This window comes from Salmo salar, chromosome 14, assembly GCF_965601325.2.
Source record: "Salmo salar chromosome 14, fSalSal1, whole genome shotgun sequence".
Taxonomy (NCBI): domain Eukaryota; kingdom Metazoa; phylum Chordata; class Actinopteri; order Salmoniformes; family Salmonidae; genus Salmo; species Salmo salar.
The window spans coordinates 84834389-84855547 of record NC_138304.1 but is presented as its reverse complement, the minus strand read 5'-3'; the positions used below and the strand labels follow the sequence as shown (position 1 = coordinate 84855547).

Here is a 21159-nt window from a genome sequence, read left to right as displayed (position 1 = left end):
CCAAGAAGTGCTCAGCATACTGTAAGTGGGAACTCTTTCAAGACTGTTGGAAAATCATTGCAGGTGAAGCTGGTTGAGAGAATGCCTAGATTGCGCAAAACTGTCATCAAGGCAAAGTGTGGCTACTTTGAAGAATCTGAAATATAAAATATATTTTGATTTGTTTAACACTTTTTTGGTTACTACATGATTCCATATGTGTTATTACATTATTTTGATGTCTTCACTATTATTCTGAAATGTAGAAAATAGCAAAAATAAAGAAAACCCCTTCAGTGGTTGTGTCCAAACTATTGACTGGTACTGTATATAATTAAGTGGTGATAGAAAGACAAAAACAAGTGTGCTCAGGGATCAATTAACACTATATCAGTTAGACCTTGATGTGCTGAACTCTGCGTAACCCACAAATGAGTCTCACACACATAAAGGCAGTCCAACACCAGCAGTCCTTAAGAAATAGTCATCCATTCCAGATAGTCATCCATAAAAATGATGTATTAGTGCAGTACAAAGCTATTACTCATCCACTCTGTCCAAACTATCTCACTGTGCTGCACCTCATCCTCCTCTCCCTCCTGTTCTCAACCTCCCTAACTCAACACCTTCTCAGTCCACTGGGTCAGCTATAGACCTGAGCTACTTCACTGTTTGTGTATGTATTCTGAAGTTTTGGTAGGCACCATTACCTTACAAGGCATGCCCAAGGCCCTTAGACAGAGAACCATTGAAAAACTGCAATATTTCCTTGATAGCCTTTTGTCTTTTTACTAAATGTTTTACCCCTAATTAGTGGTTCCTTCTTGTCTTTTCTGGGTCAAGGTAATTGACAGTACTTCTATGTGTTGTGTTGTAGAGGGTGGTGAATCGGTGCCCAGATTAGGATATAAACACCACTCTGTCACATCTATTTCCTCCTCAATAGTGAGATGATGAAGTGGTATTAATGGCTACAGTGTCTGAGTGACTGTAGAGACATAGCGTACACACACACACACACACACACACACACACACACACACACACACACACACAGGATGAAAGCAAGGACAGACCGTAACGTGAACAGAATAATGTGCCCACTCAAGTAGAGGACAAGTAGAGATCATAGAGAACGTTCTGTTCTCTTCTGATATCACTTGAACCAGACCTGATAACACTTCAGACTGGAGCGAGCTAATGGAATCTGAGACAATGGAGAAAGATACTGTGTTTTCATATGAAACTGGAGCACAACAGAGGCCAAGAGATAACACAGAACACAGCACTAAGTTGACTAAGTTGACAGTTGACTTCTTAAGGAAGAACCTTCCACTCTGAAAAACAGGTGAAAACATTTGAAAATGGTAAGTCAATGCTTTATAAATGCGTAGTATTGCTCGGTAAAGAGACCCTAACATTGGAAACTGTTTGCTGTGCCTCAGTTAACCACTATTCATTCAATGTACCGAAACTACTCCAGAATACCTCTAACTCTGTGGTTAAGGGAAGAAAACACAAGGATCTTGGACATTGAACAGATAGATGTCTCACAACTCTAGTTTGGTCATGATGACATGAAAAACAGCAAAGATCTTGGATAGAGAAGAGATAAATGTTTGTGTATCATGTGAGTGAATGCAAACAAAACCAGGTCCATTCATCAGTTTCAATAAGCCGTAACTTTTATTGCACATTCCTGTTTGGTCTTGCAACGACCTTTCACCTTTTGAACTGTTGACCTCGGTGTGGACTAGACACTTCAGTCGGGAGTAGGGTGAAGTTGCTCCTAGAAACTGATCAAGGACAGATTTGCACATTCCACTCTAATGGTTAAGGTTAGGGTTTAGGCAGGGTAAGCTGATCCTAGATCTGTGCCTAAGGGCAACTTCTACCCAAGCAGTAACGCAGTCCGGAACCAGAGAAAGAAGGATGGACATCGGTGATATCACAGAGAAGAGTAGGAAATACATGTGAGAGCCAAGAGTTGACTGATCCTTCAGTTCCATTGAGCTCCATAGAATTCTGCTCCTTGTGACAGATTACTTCCTGGAGAATGTTGAGGCTTTATGACATCATTATCTAGTCCTTCTTAATCTGGTTCCTTGAAAGTCTCCCACAAAATATACACCTGAACACCCTTCTGACACAGATACACATCATCATTCTTAGTTCGGATTTATTTTTCTCTTTTTCTGTGACAATACCTGCGACATGCTTCAAAATCTTCATTTTGGCAAACCACAAATAAATTAAAACACAAACATTCAGAGAACACAACGTGACAGTATTTTTTAGGGTAGTCAGAAAGAAAAATATACATACAGAAAACAGAAATCAAGAGAACAAGAGAAGAGAAGCATTTTACTGTTCGTTTTTTACCCCGTCGTCGTTTTTTTCGTTGCTTTTCTTGAAAAAAAGATAGCTAGCTACCAATCACTTACCACATGCAGATATAATACAACAGAATCGATTCACTCAGTTAGTGTCTGCAAACTACCGATCTAAACTATATCACAAAATGATACTCTTTAAACCAGCAAACACCCAATTTGGAGATATTTCATCTTCTATTAATTGTTCACTTTACAGTAGATTTCTCCTCTCATCGTAACGCCCAGTGAAACACCCACAGTCAACCCTGACTTCACTGCCCACAAAAGAAGAGAGAAGACCATCATCAGCATTGACTCCCAAATGGCACCCTATTCCCTACATAGGGCTCTGGTCAAAAGTAGTGCACTAGATAAGTAATACAGTAGGTTACCATTTTGAAACTTACCCTTTCCCATGATTAGATACCAGATGGTGATTTCTGTAACCTTCCCAAGGGAGCATCACAGACACAACAACCCCTCTCACACACATGATCATCCCCCCTGATGATTAACATACCGTAGAAAAACATGCTGTATGAACATTGCCTTACACACAATGTAAAGCAGAAAATGAGATGTGCGGCGCTCCGGGAAGTGAGAGTGACAGAATGTCAGAGCGGAGCAGGATGTGTGTGTGTGAGTGAGCAGAGCAGAGCGGAGCGGAGCGGAGCGGAGCAGAGCAGAGCAGGACGTATGATGGCATCACTTTCACTAGTTATTCATCTGACAACTCTGTCTCTCTGTTCAAATTTCACCGTAATTAGCAGCTATCTCTCTGTGGTGCTCATTCACAGCCACACATATAATGCACGGCATAGGAAGGATTTGGAGGCTAGAGAAAGAGAGTGTGTGTGTGTGTGTGTGTGTGTGTGTGTGTGTGTGTGTGTGTGTGTGTGTGTGTGTGTAATTGTTATGAAACACACACACACACACACACACTTCTCTTCAGCCATTTTGGATTCCAGCTGACATTTTGAGAAGCCGGCGGGAAACATCAAAGCTTGCCACGCACCCTTCTCTCTTCCTTTTCCTCCCTCGTTCCCTCTCTTCCTCCCTCTAATCCAGACATCAATCAGGAGCTCACTGAGACACGCTCATCTCTCAGAGGACACTAGTTTATTATTCCACCACTCCATCCTCACCAGGGCTCTGCACTGTCCATCCTCATTTAGGGGTATCGTGTGTGTGTGTGATGTGCCAATGCAAAATAGCCACTCTGAAGTGTGTGGTGAACAATCCCATGGGGAACTAGTAGAGATGATCACTTCCTCTGGTCAGGACATCATCATCATTACCACTGTAACAACATCTCCATACAGTAATAATGTACTAATACTATTACTGGCATACTGACGGTAAAGAGATCAGCATAGTACAGTTACCATCACATAGGAACACAATGAAAAGCAATGTTGAGACACACACATGCATGAAAGCACGCACACCCTTCATGTGCCTGGTTATTAGCTCGACCATCTGGTATCTAAATCATGGGAATTATAGCTGCTGGTCTTCCCCTACACATGATAGTATGACTAGAGAGAGAGATTAAGAGAGAGCTAGAAAGAGTAGAGAGAGAGGGGAGAGAGAGAAAGAGAGAGAACAGAGTGGAGAGAGAGAGAGAGAGAGAGAGTGCTGTAGTTGACTGTCATTCTCTTCATCGTACAGAGTCTCTGGGTATGAAACAAGTGATGTTTTTTCTCCATTAGAAATCAATAACCATGTACGCAACACAGTGAGATCTAAATTTAGCCACAAAGAGGGAGAGAATGAGAGAGAGGAGAACAAACGATAGAAAGAGAGATAGAGAGCACAGCTCTACATACATTACAATCTTCATGTTGCATTGAACTGTGAAAAACAGCACAGTCAAAAGGAAAAGAAAGGAACAGAGAGAAAAATATTAGAAAAAGAAGGGGTGAATGCGTGAGTTGCTGTCCTGCACAGCCAGTCTATTAAACATCAACAGGCTGGTTTGTATGTAAATGGTCAAGCATGCAGAGGGGATGGAAAGTTTGACTACAGTTCAGTGCAGTGTGGTGTCAGCTTGGAGAGAAGGATGAGAGGAGAAGAGGAGAGGAGGGGGTAAAGGTTGGAGAGGAAAATACATCGCCCTCTTCGCAGTAGTCTTTCACAGTCTTTACCTGCAGATCCACACACAGTCTGTCTGAATGTCCCTCAGTGTGTGTGGGTGTGTGTGTGTGTGCGTGTCGGAAACCCAATCCATGGCCCGCTGTGACACACACTCCACTGACACACCCTCCGCTGACAGACACACCTCACTCTGAACCCTCTACTCAGCCGAAGGGAGAGAAAGAGAAGGAGGGAGGGAACGGGAAGTAGGGACGGAGGAGTGCAGCGCAGGAGGGCTGTGGAGAAATAACGACTTGATGATGGCAATGATCAGCAAAGTGAAGAAGTAGACCTCGATGACCAGCGTTCGATTGTTCATTTTTCTGAAGCGTTTCAGTGAGGTGATTGAAACAACAGAAACTAAAAACAAAACAACTGGAGCGGTGGAGCTGTAGGGTCGAGAAGGAGGAGGAGTTGAATTAGCGTGGTGTGTCGTGGTTAGCATGGCTAGCTAGCGTCATGGCCAACCTCTTTCCTCAGCCGTCAGACACAGGGGGGGAAACCCAGCCGTACTTCTCGTGGGTCTTCACCAGACTCTTAAAGGTGGCCTCCGCCTCTTTGCGGCTAAACGCCTTCTTGGACTTCCCTGCTTTCCTGCAGATACGTCCCTACGGAGAGAGAAAGGGAGAGAGAGAGAAAGAGAGAGAGAGAGAGAGGGAGAGACATGATTAGTACAGTATTTACGTAATTCATCGCCTCAACCAATCACTGATACTATGGAGAAAGAGAGATAGATAATGAGTACATTACATCTGCATTCAACACCTCAAGTATTTTCACCTAACCACCATCTTCCATCTTGGTAATAAAAAAGCAACAACTGTATTTTCCTCGCACACAAGGCTAATAATATATGTGGGAGAGAAGAAAAAGAAAAGAGAGGTAGGCGGTGCATGTGACACTAAAGCTCATTGATCTCTTAGCAACAGTGGCTCAGTGTTCTCTAAAGAGCATTGTGTGGGTGGGAGAACAAAATAACACAACAAAAAGTCCCTGCCTTTATCTTAAAAATGTGAATATTTAGCCTCAGTGGCACAATAAGGGGCATACTAAAGCTAATATAAGATGCACGGCTGATTCTGCCTTTGGAGGCATCGTGTGTTGTCTTAAATTACATCATCTAATTTGTGATTCACCTCTGGAGCATAACGTGTCGGAGAGTCAACTCACACACCCACGTACACACATGCATGGAGAAAAAGAGAGAGAGAGAGAGAGAGAGAGAGAGAGAGAGAGAGAGAGAGAGAGAAGTGCTGAGAACACAGGCCAGAATGGCTCCTTGCCACCACAAAGGTAAATCAGTTTCCATTGGTCACACTCAAACCACATTAAAAAGTAATGTATTAAACGAGCGGCTCCTGTGTCTAGACGTCATTTTGGGTCATAGGGATCAAGAAATCTCCTTAAGTCTCTGGTGAAAAGTAGTGCACACTGCTGACTCTGTCTGCATCTGAAATGGCACCCTACTCCTTATATTGTGCATTACTTTAGGATGTCATTTCTGGTCAGAAGTGTTGCACTACATGTAGAACTTGAGATTGTTTTAGATACAGCCATTTTTGTGTCAAATTAAGGGCTTGTGTGTCTGGTCGGCCATTTTGTGTCTTGAGGATGCCGGGGATGAGTAGGATGAGGTCATAATGCTGAGTGGTCAGGTGATTAGCAACACAGTTTCCATGTCTGACTGAGCTGGTTAATGAGACTCAGTGACTCAGACAGACTAGAACAGGAACATAATAACAACGGGAGGATCATCAGCTCAGGACTAAGGAAGGCTGTGTCTCAAATGTTAGAGTGGTAGGCCCACTATAGGGAGTATCTCAATTGCATGCTCCTCGCGTCCTCTATCTTCTCTCTTTCTCAAAACCCATTGGAGGAGAAAGTCAGAGGGGAGGGACCTCTGGCTTCCTCATCCAATGTTTTTTTTGAGAGGAGAGGACACAATGAGTATGCAATTGAGATTCTCCCATAGACTATTGATATGCTCACTCAAGACAATGTGTCAGCAGTAATGGCCACCCTTTCTCTCAAAACGACTACAATGACTCGAAAAGTGAAAGAAATGTTTGGTATTTTACCAGGCAGAGAAATCCAGAAAAGACTTCTGTCTTCGAGACAGACACAACCTTCTTATGAATAAATCATTGAGTTCCTGAAACCTAGGACCCATTCCTGAGAGGTGAAAGGTCAACTGCTTGCCTACCTAATCGTTAGCTTGGTATAATCCTGTCCATGTCTGGATAATTTTATACTATCTGCCAGTTGCCGCTGTTACTACCACTGATTTATATATACATAGATGACTGATAGGGAGACTGGCCAGTGGATTAACACACACCCATTATTAGACCAATTACAATAAACACACACACATACACGCACGTATGCACAGCAGAAACTCTAAAATCTCATCAATTATGACCAATTAACCAATTAAATTTGAACCAATTTCCTGAATGGTCTTGTACTAATTGAATTAAACTGGATATCACAGCCATTTAAGAGCTAGGCCTTACTTCCCCTAATCCACCTTGCCTGGAAGAGAGCAATGTAGAGACTGACTACCATGTGGTTTACATTACATCAATATCACTCCATCGGTCAGCACACTCCATTAACGTGCAGCGGTTATTTCCTTCCCCTTAGCTGTGTGACGATTATTTCCGTCCCCTGTCTGACCTGTGCACTGGGTATTTCCTTCCCCCTTGCCAGGGTGCCTATGTTTGCCAGGGGACAGGCTGCAGTGGTGGTGTGTGTGGACAGACTAGGGACTGAAATAACTCATTCCTGCCTCAGGGCATGTCCGGGCAGACTGACGCTTAACGAGACAGAAATAACAGCGAGAGAGATAGAGAGAGAGAGGGGAGCAGGAAAGAGATGGAGAGAGAGAGACAGAGAGAGAGAATGAGTGTGTGAGAGAGAGAGAAACAGAGAGAGAGAGAGAGAGAGAGGTCGAAAGAGAGCACTCATGAGCTCAGTGAGGTGAAAGTGCAGCCTTTCTAAAAGCTCTTTGATTTGAGAATTAAAAAGAGGAAATTGAGCTTTAATTAACTCTCTAGTGTTAGGAGGGAGGAGAGGGGAGGGAGGAGAGGGGAGGGAGGGAGAGAGTCAGAGAGAGGACAGGTGTGTGTGTGTGTGTATGCGTGCGGACGTCTTGGTGAGGTTGTATTTACATCCAGAGTGTGTTGAGGCTGTACACTGCAGTAGTCTGTCATTGTTTATCTAGTTCACTTAAGCCTTCCCTCCCTCGCTTGCTCACGTCCAGTGGGGGACACACTTCTCCGTTGTGTGAAGTGAAGTGGATGATGGGTAATCTTGTGAATGGAGATCAGTCAATGGGCCAGGCGGCGGCGCTCCGCTCAGTGCCCCAGTGCATCTTGGGAAGAGGATTTGGACTTGGGATGATTGCATAACACCTGGCTACATGTGCCAGAGAACAGGCTCAAGATGAATAAACATGCTATGGGACTGGAGAGGTGGACATATTATCAACACAACAACATATCACTGAAGACTTGTTGTTGACCGTGGAGATTAATGTGCAATATGCAAACAGATGTACTGGAATTGCAATATGCAAACAGATGTACTGGAATTGTAATATGCAAACAGATGTACTGGAATTGTAATATGCAAATAGATGTACTGGAATTGTAATATGCAAATAGATGTACTGGAATTGTAATATGCAAATAGATGTACTGGAATTGCAATATGACGTGATGTGATGTCAACACATGTCTGATTGTGTGTAGCTTGTGCAACATGCAAATATACAGTACTAGTCAAATGTTTGCACACCTACTCATTCAAGGGTTTTTCTTTATTTTTACTATTTTCTAAATTGTATAATAATAGTGAAAAACGTCACAACTATGAAATAACACATATTGAATCATGTAGTAACCAAGAAAGTGTAAAATAAATCGAAATGTATTTTTTTATTTGAGATTCATCAAAGTAGCCACCCCTTGCCTTGATGACAGCTTTGCACACTCTTGGCATTCTCTCAAATCAGCTTCATGAGGTAGTCAGCAGGAATGCATTTCAATTAACAATTGTTAAAAGTTAATTTGTATAATTTCTTTCCTTCTTAATATGTTTGAGCCAATCAGTTCTGTGACAAAGTAGGGGTGAAATACAGAAGATAGACCTATTTGGTAAAAGACCAAGTTCATATTATGGCAAGAACAGCTCAAATAAGCAAAGAGAAATGACAGTCCATCATTACTTTAAGACAAGAAGGTCAGTCAATGTGGAACATTTCAAGAACTTTGAAAGTTTCTTCAAGCGCGGTCGCAAAAACCATCAAGCGCAATGATGAAACTGGCTTTCATGAGGACCGACACAGGAAAGGAAGACCCAGAGGTCATTAGAGTTACCTTCCTCAGAAATTGCGGCCCAAATAAATGCTTCACAGTGTTCAAGTAACAGACACATCTCAACATCAACTGTTCAGAGAAGAATGTGTGAATCAGGCCTTCATGGTCGAATTGCTCCAAAGAAACCACTACTAATGGACACCAATAAGAAGAGACTTTCTTGAGCCAAGAAACACAAGCAATGGACATTAGACTGGTGGAAAGCATGGCTACCACAGCATTCTGCATCGATACGCCATCCCATCTGGTTTGTGCTTAGTGAGACTATCATTTGTTTTTCAACAGGACACTGACCCAACACACCTCCAGGAGAGTGATGGAGTGCTGCATCAGATGACCTGGCCTCCATAATCACCCAACCTCAAGCCAATTGAGATGGTTTCGGATGAGTTGGACCGCAGAGTGAAGGAAAAGCAACCAACAAGTGTTCAGCATATGTAGGAACCCCTTCAAGACTGTTGGAAAGGCATTCCAGGTGAAGCTGGTTGAGAGAATACCAAGAGTGTGCAAAGCTGTCATGAAGGTAAAGGGTTGCTATTTCGAAGAATCTAAAATATTAAATATATTTTGATGTGTTTAACACTTTTGACTACATGATGCCATATGTGTTATTTACTCATAATCCAAGATGGCGTAGCAGTCAGACATCTTTGTCCTGTCGTGTCCCTTATATATATCTTTTTACATATTTTTCTTCGCATATCTTTTTAAAATATTTTCCTAAACCTCAACTTCTAAATACTCTCCTGCAACCCGCCTCACCCAATGTGGCGTGGATCTGGGTTTTTTTCTAAAGTATTTCTATTTACTTCAGATCTGGAATCCCTCAACTGAAGCTAGCCAGCTAACTACCTACCAGCTATCAGTCAGCAAACCATTGCTAGCGGTCATCAGCTAACCTTTAGCTCGGAAAGCTCTCGCCAGTTCGAACAACGAACTGTTGTTATTTATTTTTTCCCCCCATATCCCCGGATTCCAACCGCAAACTCTGAACAATGTCATCTGGATCGTCGCAACTAGCTAACCGCAATTCCGGGTGACTACTCCTGGCTAGCGTTTCCATCCCGGAGCAAGAACCAATTAGCCTGAAGCTAGCCCGGCCAGGGCTCCTGTGCTACCACCGAATACCGACATAATCTGCCCGAGGATTCCAACAGGCCCCTCAAGCGCGACGTCCGCTGAAGGCCCATTCTGCTAACCGCGGCCTACTAGCTACCTAGAGCTACTTGGAACCCTACTAATTTCACGACTGGTCTATCGACGTCACCGCACGAAGAGGCAAAAACAGACTTACCCCCATCGCGACGTCCTCCAAAGGCTAACTTGCTAGCACCGGTCTGTTAACTGCTAGCTTGCTTGCCCCGGTCTGCTAACTGCTAGCTTGCATGCCCCGGTCTGCTAACTGCTAGCCCCGGTCTGCCAACTGCTTGCTTGCTAGCCCCGGTCTGCTAACTGCTAGCTTGTTTAGCCCCGGCCTGCTAACTGTCTGAATCGCCGTGTCCCCAGTCAGCCCAACCACTCAATGGACCCATATGTTCACTTGGCTTACCATGCCTCTCTCTAATATCAATATGCCTCGTCCATTACTGTCCTGGTTAGTGATTACTGTCTTATTTCACTGTAGAGCCTCTAGCTCTGCTCAATATGCCTTAACCAACCATGTTGTTCCACCTCCTACATCACCTGGTTTAAACGTCTCTAGAGACTATATCTCTCTCATCATTACTCAATGCCTAGGTTTAGCTCCAATGTACTCACATCCTACCTTACTTTTGTCTGTACACTATGCCTTGAATCTATACTATCGTGACCAGAAACCTGCTCCTTTTACTCTCTGTTCCGAACGTGCTAGACTTGCAAGAATTGCAACATTTGCCTAGAACTAACACTGCAGATAGCAATACTGGGTGATTTGAAAAGCCATAGTCAATCAATCAATAATATAATAATTATTTTAGCAAAAATGTTTATTTTTAATTTACAATCTGTAGAAGCTATGAGAATAGAAAGGTTTAATTGTTTTGTGAAGCATCACAGCACAGTTGAAAAATATATGGCAAATAGAAATCCGAAATGGATGATGTTGATTGATAGATGGGAGGGGTTGAATGGAGCTGAAGGGTGGGACTAATAACAAGATAAACAATGTAAAACGTATATAGGTTGAGAACTTTTGTGATATAGCACAGTTACAAACAGAAATCAAACTGGATGGACATCAGAAATAGAGGAAGGACCAAAAACAAACAAAAAATAACTATTGTAAAATAGACTGTGTCTGTAAAATGTGTTTAAGATTAATAAATTGAAGGTAAAAGCCGAAGTGTTTATTAGTTTACTCCAATTGGGCGATTGGTGGTAGGGTTTGCGGGGAATAATAATAAAGGTATATTCTTTAAAAAAGTATGTATGTCTATATATTACATTTACATTACATTTAAGTCATTTAGCAGACGCTCTTATCCAGAGCGACTTACAAAATGGTGCATTCACCTTATGATATCCAGTGGAACAACCACTTTACAATAGTGCATCTAAATCTTTTAAGGGGGGGGGGGGGGTTAGAAGGATTACTTTATCCTATCCTAGGTATTCCTTAAAGAGGTGGGGTTTCAGGTGTCTCCGGAAGGTGGTGATTGACTCCGCTGTCCTGGCGTCGTGAGGGAGCTTGTTCCACCATTGGGGTGCCAGAGCAGCGAACAGTTTTGACTGGGCTGAGCGGGAACTGTGCTTCCTCAGAGGTAGGGGGGCCAGCAGGCCAGTGGTGGATGAACGCAGTGCCCTTGTTTGGGTGTAGGGCCTGATCAGAGCCTGAAGGTATGGAGGTGCCGTTCCCTTCACAGCTCCGTAGGCATATATATATATGTGTATGTGTATGTATATATGTGTATATGTATGCATGCGTGTATGGATATATATATTTACCCAAAAAATAAATGGGGGATTGGAAATGATGCAGACAATTACATTGATGGAAGCAATATTCTTTCCGCAATATTAAGCTTATCCACCCCTTTTTTTTTTAAAGCATCCTTCACTCATGCTGCCAAACATACCCTTGTAAAACTGACCATCCTACCGATCCTCAACTTCGGTGACGTCATCTATAAAATAGCCTCCAACACTCTACTCAACAAACTGGATGCAGTCTATCACAGTGCCATCCGTTTTGTCACCAGAGCCCCATACACTACCCACCATTGCGACCTGTACGCTCTCGTTGGTTGGCCCTCGCTTCATACTCGTCGCCAAACCCACTGGCTACAGGTTATCTACAAGTCTCTGCTAGGTAAAGCCCCGCCTTATCTCAGCTCACTGGTCACCATAGCAGCACCCACTCGTAGCACGCGCTCCAGCAGGTATATCTCACTGGTCACCCCCAAAGCCAATTCCTCCTTTGGTCGTCTTTCCTTCCAGTTCTCTGCTGCCAATGACTGGAACGAACTGCAATAATCTCTGAAGCTGGAGACTCATATCTCCCTCACTAGCTTTAAGCACCAGCTGTCAGAGCAGCTCACAGATCACTGCACCTGTACATAGCCCATCTGTAAATAGCCCATCTATCTACCTACCTCATCCCCATACTGTATTTATTTATTTATCTTGCTCCTTTGCACCCCAGTATCTTTACTTGCACATTCATCTTCTGCACATCTACCATCCCAGTGTTTAATTGCTATATTGTAATTACTTCGCCACCATGGCCTATTTATTGCCTTAACTTACCTAATTTGCACTCACTGTATATAGCCTTTTTGTTTTCTTTTGTTCTACTGTATTATTGACTGAATTCTTTGTTTATTCCATGTGTAACTCTGTGTTGTTGTATGTGTCGAATTGCTATGCTTTATCTTGGCCAGGTCGCAGTTGCAAATGAGAACTTGTTCTCAACTAGCCTACCTGGTTAAATAAAGGTGAAAAAAAAGTCATAATGTTGATGTCTTCACTTTATTCTACAATGTAGAAAATAGTAAAAATAAAGAAAAATCCTTGAATGAGTAGGTCTGTCCAAACTTTTGACTGGTACTGTATTTATAAAGGGTTTGTAATAGGTTTATAAGTAGTTTATACCTATTATAGTTAATTTTCTGTAGTTGTGCAACATGCAAATAAATGTATAAAGGGTATGGGTTTATAAACTGCTTATAGACTTTTACTAATCTCTTCCTGACAAAAGATGAAGTGTAGAAAAGTAAAACATTTCAGAGTAAATTTGGTCTTAATTCAATAATGGTCCTCTCTTGATGTGGTTATGTTCATGGCCATGACCCCTGACCCAAATAGCTGTGATAACATGTATGATAACGCTGATAATCAGACAAGGCCAAACAGCTCCTAAAGACCATGCAGTACTTGAATTGGAGTGGTGCACCTCACATTTTCTACTGCTTGAGTACCGCTTATAGAATAATCACTTGAAGATATTAACTCTGGTATTGTAAAATTAAAGAACCAGCACTTGTTTCATTCAACTTCAATCTAGTCTAGTACACAGCAATGGGGAAACGATAGGAATCTATTATCTTTCTATTCAGTAATTATATCATCCTCCCATGCAGGAGATGGTTATTATTGGAGGTGGTTATTTCTATCTCAAGCAGAACCACCACAGGGAACCACAGAGTAGCAGTACTAGTAGCATTCAAGTAGGAATTACTGTGTTAGTTCACATTTGGTATGTGGCAAACCAATCACATGGGAAATCAGGATACACATACAGACACACAAGCAAAGACGCATGTGCACGCACACACTTGCATAATTAATCCATATTGTTTTCATTAGCAAACTGGAGGAGGAAGGCACTGGGATGTAATTAGTGTACACTGACTGCAGAGCTGCTCTCTCTCTTTCTCTCTCTCTCACACGCCCTCTCTCCCTTTTTATATCACCCCATCAGCGTGTAATCACAGATAAGATGGAAAAAACTAACTGCTAATCAAGATGTGTGTGTGTAAGTGTGTAGGCTACTGTGTTTGTGCATGTGATTGATTGATCAGCATTTAACTGCATTCTGAAGGCAAAGATTTCCCCCTTGAAGCTGAATAATGATCACCAATTCCCCAGGAGAGCATTTCCAGTAGCAGCCATGTTAGTTGTGTCTCCTTCACAGGCCTCAGGCAGTGGACCTGCTGCTCACAATACATCATTAGGGTAAAATATATTAAGTAAAGTTAAATATTTGCAATGATGTGACCAACACCAATCAAGATTATTGATGTCTTTGCTATGGATCTCTTTGGGTGTTCTTCCTTACATTACCCATGCATTTACGATTGTGACCACATCATATGTGTGTCAGGTGCGTCGTAAAAAGTGGACCAAGGTGCAGCGGGTCTCGTGCTCATCTTCCTTTTTTTTTGGGATAAACGTGAACACTTAACAAAAATAACAAACGACGATGAAAAACAGTCCTGTAAGGCTACACAGCTATACATGGAACAACTACCCACAAAACCCATGGAAAAACACCCCTACCCAATTAGAGGCAACGAGGAACAGCTGCCTCCAATTGAAGGCCAACCCAATAAACTAAACATAGAAATAGAAAACTAGAACAAACATAGAAATATATTAACATAGAACATAACCCAAAAAACCCCGAAACACACAAAACAAACACACCCCTGCCACGTCCTGACCAACTACAATAACAAAATGACCCCTTTACTGGTCAGGACGTGACAATGTGTCAATGTAACTGAATAATTTTAAATTATATGTACTACACTGTGTGTACAAAACATTAAGAACACTGGCTCTTTCCATGACATAGACTGACCAGGTGAATCCAGGTGAAAGCTATGATACGTTCTTGATGTCACTTGTAAATCCACTTCAATCAGTTTAGATTAAGGGGAGGGGACCGGTTAAAGATTTTTTTGTTTGTTGATGAGACATGGATTGTGTATGTGTGCCATTCAGAGGGTGGTAGTAGGTGTCAGGCGCACCGTTTTAAGTATGTCAAGAACTGCAATGCTGCTGGGGTTTTCACGCTCAACCGCTTCCCGTGTGTATAAATGTAACCGATGTGAAATGGCTAGTTAGTTAGCGGTGGTGCGCGCTAATAGCGTTTCAATCGGTGACGTCACTCGCTCTGAGACTTGAAGTAGGGTTGCCCCTTGCGTTGCAAGGGCCGTGGCTCTTGTGGCGCGATGGGTAACGATGCTTCGGTGGGTGTCAGTTGTTGATGCGTGCAAGGGTCCCTGGTTCGAGCCCAGGTTGGGGCGAAGAGAGGGACGGAACCTACACTGTTACATTGGTGCCGTGACCCGGATCGTTGGTTGCTGCGGAAAAGGAGGAGGTCAAAGGGGGGTGAGTGTAACCGATGTGAAATGGCTAGTTAGTTAGCGGTGGTGCGCGCTAATAGCGTTTCAATCGGTGACGTGACGTCACTCGCTCTGAGACTTGAAGTAGGGTTGCCCCTTGCGTTGCAAGGGCCGCGGCTTTTGTGGCGCGATGGGTAACGATGCTTCGTGGGGTGTCAGTTGTTGATGTGTGCAAGGGTCCCTGGTTCGAGCCCAGGTTGGGGCGAAGAGAGGGACGGAACCTACACTGTTACATAAAGAATGGTCCACCACCCAAAGGACATCCAGCCAACTTAACACAACTGTGGGAAGCATTGGAGTCAACATGGGCCAGCATCCCTGTGGAACGCTTTCGACACCTTGTAGGATACATGCCCTGACGAATTGAGGCTGTTCTGAGGGCAAAGGGTGCAACTCAATATTAGGAAGGTGTTCTTAATGTTTTGTACACTCAGAGTAAGGGATAAACGCAGATGTTCTGTACATTACCTTGGAAATAATAGACGACGCAGAGTTCATTTTTCCAAGGTAATGTACAGAACGGAGGCGTTTATCCCGCTTATACCACAGTTGCCAAAGAAAACAATACTAAAGCCCACATATACCTGTAAAAATAACATGTTTTCGGGGTATATTTTCATTTTGATAATGAATTTATACTTTCTCCTCTTTCCACTTTGTTCTATCATCAGTTGTTAATTATTTTTGTTATTTCTCTATGTACGCAACCCATCGTTCGTTTTTTATGTTCCATTGCCAGCCAACGGTTGTTTGCTAACTAGCCAACTCCGCTAACACAGTTACGTCAACCTGAGCCAGAATAACAGCAAAGTAGCAAAGTACCTGGTTTTGAACATTTGCTACCTCGTCAGTTCATTACAGTAGTCGAGGAGATCGCATTGCAAATGAAACACTTAGCAGAAGCTAGCTAAAGTGAAATAGTTTGTTGCTAGCAAATCTGCCAATATAACAACCAAATTCAACAGTATCAGTTGCTGAAAACAGCTGGTTAAACAAAAAACATGTAGGACGATTTGACAGCATAGCACCACATGCGACATGACTGCAACATTATTGAAGGACCAGAGAAATGAATGTTCATCACGTTACGTCGTCAGAAGATGCTGCCAGTGTTGCCAACAATTTTTCAAGTTAAGTAGCTGTTGGTTGCTGCATTTGTCGCCTATTTATGCTGTTCCTCAGTCTCTCATGTTTTCTATTTATTTAATTTAACTAGGTAAGTCAGTTAAGAACAAATTCTTATTTACAATGACGGCCTACCCCGGCCAAACACTAACCCGGACGATGCTGGGCCAATTGTGCGCCGCCCTATGGGACTCCCAATCACGGCCTGTTGTGATACAGCCTGGAATTGCACCAGGGTCTGTAGTGACGCCTCTAGCACTGAGATGCAGTGACTTAGACCGCTGCGCCACTCGGAAGCCCGAGCTCATGCAATGATAAATTATCCAAAGTAAAATATAATATTTGAAGGAGAACAACAAGGAACCGAATTAATACATTCACTTCACTCGCTGCTGAAGACCGAGAGGATTGAGAGGAGGGGGAAGGGGCACAAGTGACGTACACACACACACACGCAGCAGCCGGTGAAGGCGGAGCAAGAAACACAGCTGAGCTCAGCCGAGCAGGCACACACACCAACAAGAAAGTCACTAAATCAAACAAAAGTTGCTGGGGCAGCCTTAGAAAGTTGCTAACTTTGTCACTATACTATTTTACCAATACAAGTCGCTGGAGGGGTCTGGAAACTTGCTAAATCTAGTGACAATTCGCTAAATTGGTAGCAATAAAATGTTTTTTTCCTCATTTTCCTCCAATTTCAGTTTGTGTGGTTGTTGGTTTAGCTTTTTGTTACTTTCTAGCAAGTGCGGTCTAAATGCAGTAATTTATATTGACATCATGATTAGGTGTCTCTTTATATCCCGATATCGGATGCATGACTTGACCTTCGCCTCTCCCGAGCCCGTTGGGGAGTTGCAGTGATAAGACAATATTATAATTACCAATTGGATATCACGAAATTGGGGAGAAAAAGGGGTAAAAATTACTAAAAAATAAAAATAAAAAAAACTTTTGTCACATGATCCATTCGAAGGTTCGGAATTCCGACCCAGTTGTCATGTCAACACAGCTGTCAGTGCTGAGCAGCACAACCCATGATCATGATTGACAGAGCAAGACACTAGCACAACAGGAGACGTATAAAAATGATTGTACGTGGTTTAGCAGTCAATAAATGTAATTTCTAAGTGAATCAATTTCAACTGACCAGTTTCAACTGAAATTGTCCACCATTAACTGTGATAGCTAGCTTATTTCATTGCTTACCTGGTTAGCTCATTGCAAGCTAGCGAGCTGTGATGGTGTTTGCAATGTCATTTTGGCTAGCTAGCTAAATTATACAGGCTGCAGTTATTTTATATGCTTGCTGTTGTGAAACCACAATGTAATGCAGCAGATGACATGGTGTGAGTTCAGAATTCTCAAACAAGCAGCTTCAATTTGATTGGCTGTTGCATGCAATTTTAATCGGGTTTGAGTTGCTTCATGTAACAGCAAACTTGCTTGATGATGTCACTTGCAACCTTCAACTGCAACTACAATTGCTTGAAAATTGCTTTGTGTAACCACAGCCTTACATTGTCCATTAGTCTAAGCATATTAAAAAGCAAAGTAAAAATAAACCCCTCTTAGGTCGCTGGGGGGGGGGGTCCGTTGACATTTTTACATAAGTTCCTCTTGTCATGCACAAACATGCACCTGTTAAGAAACTACCCGTGAGAACTGTTAGAGCTCCCTGGATCGATGCTGATTTTAAAAATGGTATGGTTCAAAGAAATTATGCAAAAAAGGTGGCTATCAAGTCAGGCTGCTCAGCTGATTGGTTGACCTACTGTCAATTGAGAAATATTGTGACTAAAATTAACCACAAAAAATAATAAATGATATTACCAAACAAGATAAATTACGAAAGTAAACTCCGATGCTCACCTATTCCATATCTGGCCATTTTATGGAGTGACCTTGTCATTCTATGTTAGACATTTATTTTCCCCACTAACGGTGAGGATTTGTGGAGGTGATAAAGGGTGATGCATTCCGATGAGGTAGGAGGATGAATATAAATCTCACACAGAGTAGAGAACATTTAGAGCACAGCTGCGAAATGGCGGCTGTAATGTAACAGCTAAAGATTAATCACGTCTAAAATGTGTAGATAGATTTCTGCTTCTCTCTCCTTCGCTCTCTCTCTCTCTGAGATGGGGGAGAGAAATAGGTCTCCCAATACGAGATCTGTATCACAATAAAACAACATTCCGATTCAACACAGTTTGGCAGAAATGACCACGGGTAAGCTACTACATTGACAGCTTTTACGCAGTACGGTTACACTAAACATTACGCATGGTGCATGAGTGTCAACATTCAACACCAAGACTTCACCGTCCACTGCGTCTCGTGTTTCAAAACAAAACGCACAAGGGACAGGGGGATAGAGACCCATGCATTAATAAAACAAATAGATCCTCACCTGTCCTTTTACGAGACTTGCGGCAAATTGCCTCATCACGGCTTCCACTGTGTAGGCGCTGGACCATCCGCGGGGGGTTAACAGCTCCATACATATCGCTCCGCCATCCAGCACGTACCCGTTTTCCAACCGGGGGGTGAGCACCCGCATGAAAGGCGGGGAGAAGGGGAAATTGTCGGGGAAAGAGACATTCAGCAGTATGAACTCGGTGTTCGTTTCTTTCATGTCCTGCCACAGCGCCGAGTCTTTGTCTACCTGGTGGAGCTTGACGTTCCAGTCAAATAGGTTGTCGTCGACCAGCTCGACCGTTATAAAGTTGTCTCCCAACCGCCGGATCTCCTGGAGTTCCTTCATGAGTCTTCTCGTCCGGACTTGGGTGCAGTGCTGCCGGTGAGGGGCTAGTGGCGGTATCGAGGCACTGGTCGCTGATTTCCCAACCCCGATCCCACCTCCTCCTCCTCCGCCTCCCATCTGCTGTTTCTCCTTGGTGTCCTTGCCCTGTTGCTTATCCTTTACGGACAGTTTGTCCTTGCTGCTGTGCTGGTCCAGCTTCTTCGCTTTTATCTCGGGGGTGCTGAGGAGGTTGTTGGTCTCGTTGGTGGTCTGAGAGTGCTGCTTGGCGTTGTTCTTGGTGTTCCCCTTGGTCCCCTTTAGCGAGCCCTGGTGATGCTTGGGGTCCTCTGTGTCCCGGTCGTGAAGACGAATCAGACCTATTTTACGCAGTAGAGTGGCCATTATGTTTTCGCCGAGCTCAGGGCGATCGAGATTCACGATTCTCCCTTTATAGCCAACCACTGATGTTAGACGGTGAAACCGTACAAAAAAAACTTTGCGCCGCAATCCCTCAGCTATACTGCAGCCTCTGAACAGACGCTTGCATTTAGCCTAGTCCTTCTTCAGTGCATCATTCCGACGAGGTCCGACTGAAAAAACACACACGCCATTAATAAACCGATGAACTGCTGTCTATTCGATTTGCAGTTTAATGAATCTGCCACTGAAGATACAATAATCCTATTCAATAGTAGCCTAGTGGACTGACTGTGTTGTGGCAATTGACTGCATTCCTAGTGGCGATCAATGGCTGCTGAATATCTGCTATTATCCAATAAACTACATAGGGTACAGAATAGATAGCTGCTTTGAAATATGCATTTACACTGTTATTACTCTTACAAACGGTTATAATTCACACATAGCACACCACCTCTATTTTAATATACACATCGATTTACCATTTATAATTCCGTTCGGAAAAATGAAATCCCCAATGTCCTCGTGTAACCTATGCGACGAAAAGGCGAGTCTTCAGCTGCACTGACAGCAGCTATTACAGTGGAGAGAGAGGGATATTAAACGGTTACCATCCAACAAAGCGAGCTAAAGCCTTTGATTTAACTGCAGCTGCCGCGACACTGTCTCTAATGTTACTGAGGACGAACCAACCCCGCTAATCCTTGGCGAGGACTCACACAATTCTCGTTAGCTCGCTGCGCTCACACACACACAAATAGCAGCGGAAAGGGACGACCGGCCAGACGTGGGTTGGCTTCCGCTGCTCTACCTGGTTTGAATGGTTAATGATGTGGGGAGAGGGGGCTAGATGTGGACGAGAGGAGAGAGTGAAAGTGGGCTGGGCTTTTCAGCCAATGTCATCCTATCATAGCCGATACGTAAGAGCTTTTCCCACTCCCGTAATAGAGGCCTATATGCCTCAGGGCATTTCAATTCCAGTCAATTCAGAAAGCAGGGTGATGTCAGCATTAGTGGGACATCAGGTGTAGTGGTATATTTTCGTTAGAGGGTACTGAACTATGGTAATTTTGCAACCCATGCACGACAAAAGTTATTTGGTTTTTCCTGAATGTGTTCTGTGTATGAACAAATAGTTGTGGGTTAGTGTGACGTCATTGTAGTGTGTGTGTGTGTAGTCAGGTTTCCTAGATGGGGTGACCCATCAAAACTCATGAAAACCACCATACATACAGTGGCTTGCGAAAGTATTCACCCCGCTTGGCATTTTTCCTATTTTATTGCCTTATACAACATGGAATTAAAATGTATTTTTTGGGGGGTTGTAATCATTTGATTTACACAACATGCCTACCACTTTGAAGATGCAAAATATTCTTTATTGTGAAACAAACAAGAAATAAGACAACAACAAAAAACAGAAAACTTCAGCGTGCATAACTATTCACCCCCCCCCCCCCCCCCCCCCCAACAAAAACAAAGTCAATACTTTGTAGAGCCACCTTTTGCAGAAATTTCAGCTGCAAGTCTTTTGGGGTATGTCTCTATAAGCTTGGCACATCTAGCCACTGGGATTTTTTTCCCATTCTTCAAGGCAAAACTGCTCCAGCTCCTTCAACTTGGATCGGTTCTGCTGGTGTACAGCAATCTTTAAGTCATACCACAGATTC

The 21159-nt window shown here is 43.1% G+C and overlaps 1 protein-coding gene across 1 annotated transcript; it reads right to left on the bottom strand.

Moving 5' to 3' along the window:
• Positions 1-1646: 1646 nt before the first annotated feature.
• Positions 1647-20325, bottom strand: LOC106570337 (ubiquitin-conjugating enzyme E2Q-like protein 1). Its single transcript, XM_014142531.3, has 3 exons — positions 19972-20325; positions 18737-19659; positions 1647-5098 (listed from the first exon to the last, which is right to left on the bottom strand). The coding sequence occupies exons 2-3, from the start codon at positions 19469-19471 to the stop codon at positions 4967-4969; spliced, it is 867 nt and encodes a 288-aa protein (XP_013998006.1). The 5' UTR covers positions 19472-19659; positions 19972-20325; the 3' UTR covers positions 1647-4966.
• Positions 20326-21159: the final 834 nt, after the last annotated feature.

Coding starts and splice junctions, on each gene's coding strand:
- LOC106570337 (XM_014142531.3), bottom strand. CDS start 19,471: ATGGCCACTCTACTGCGTAAAATAGGTCTGATTCGTCTTCACGACCGG. Junction 5,099..18,736: donor CAAGTCTCGTAAAAGGACAG/GTGAGGATCTAT, acceptor CTCTCTCCGTAG/GGACGTATCTGCAGGAAAGC.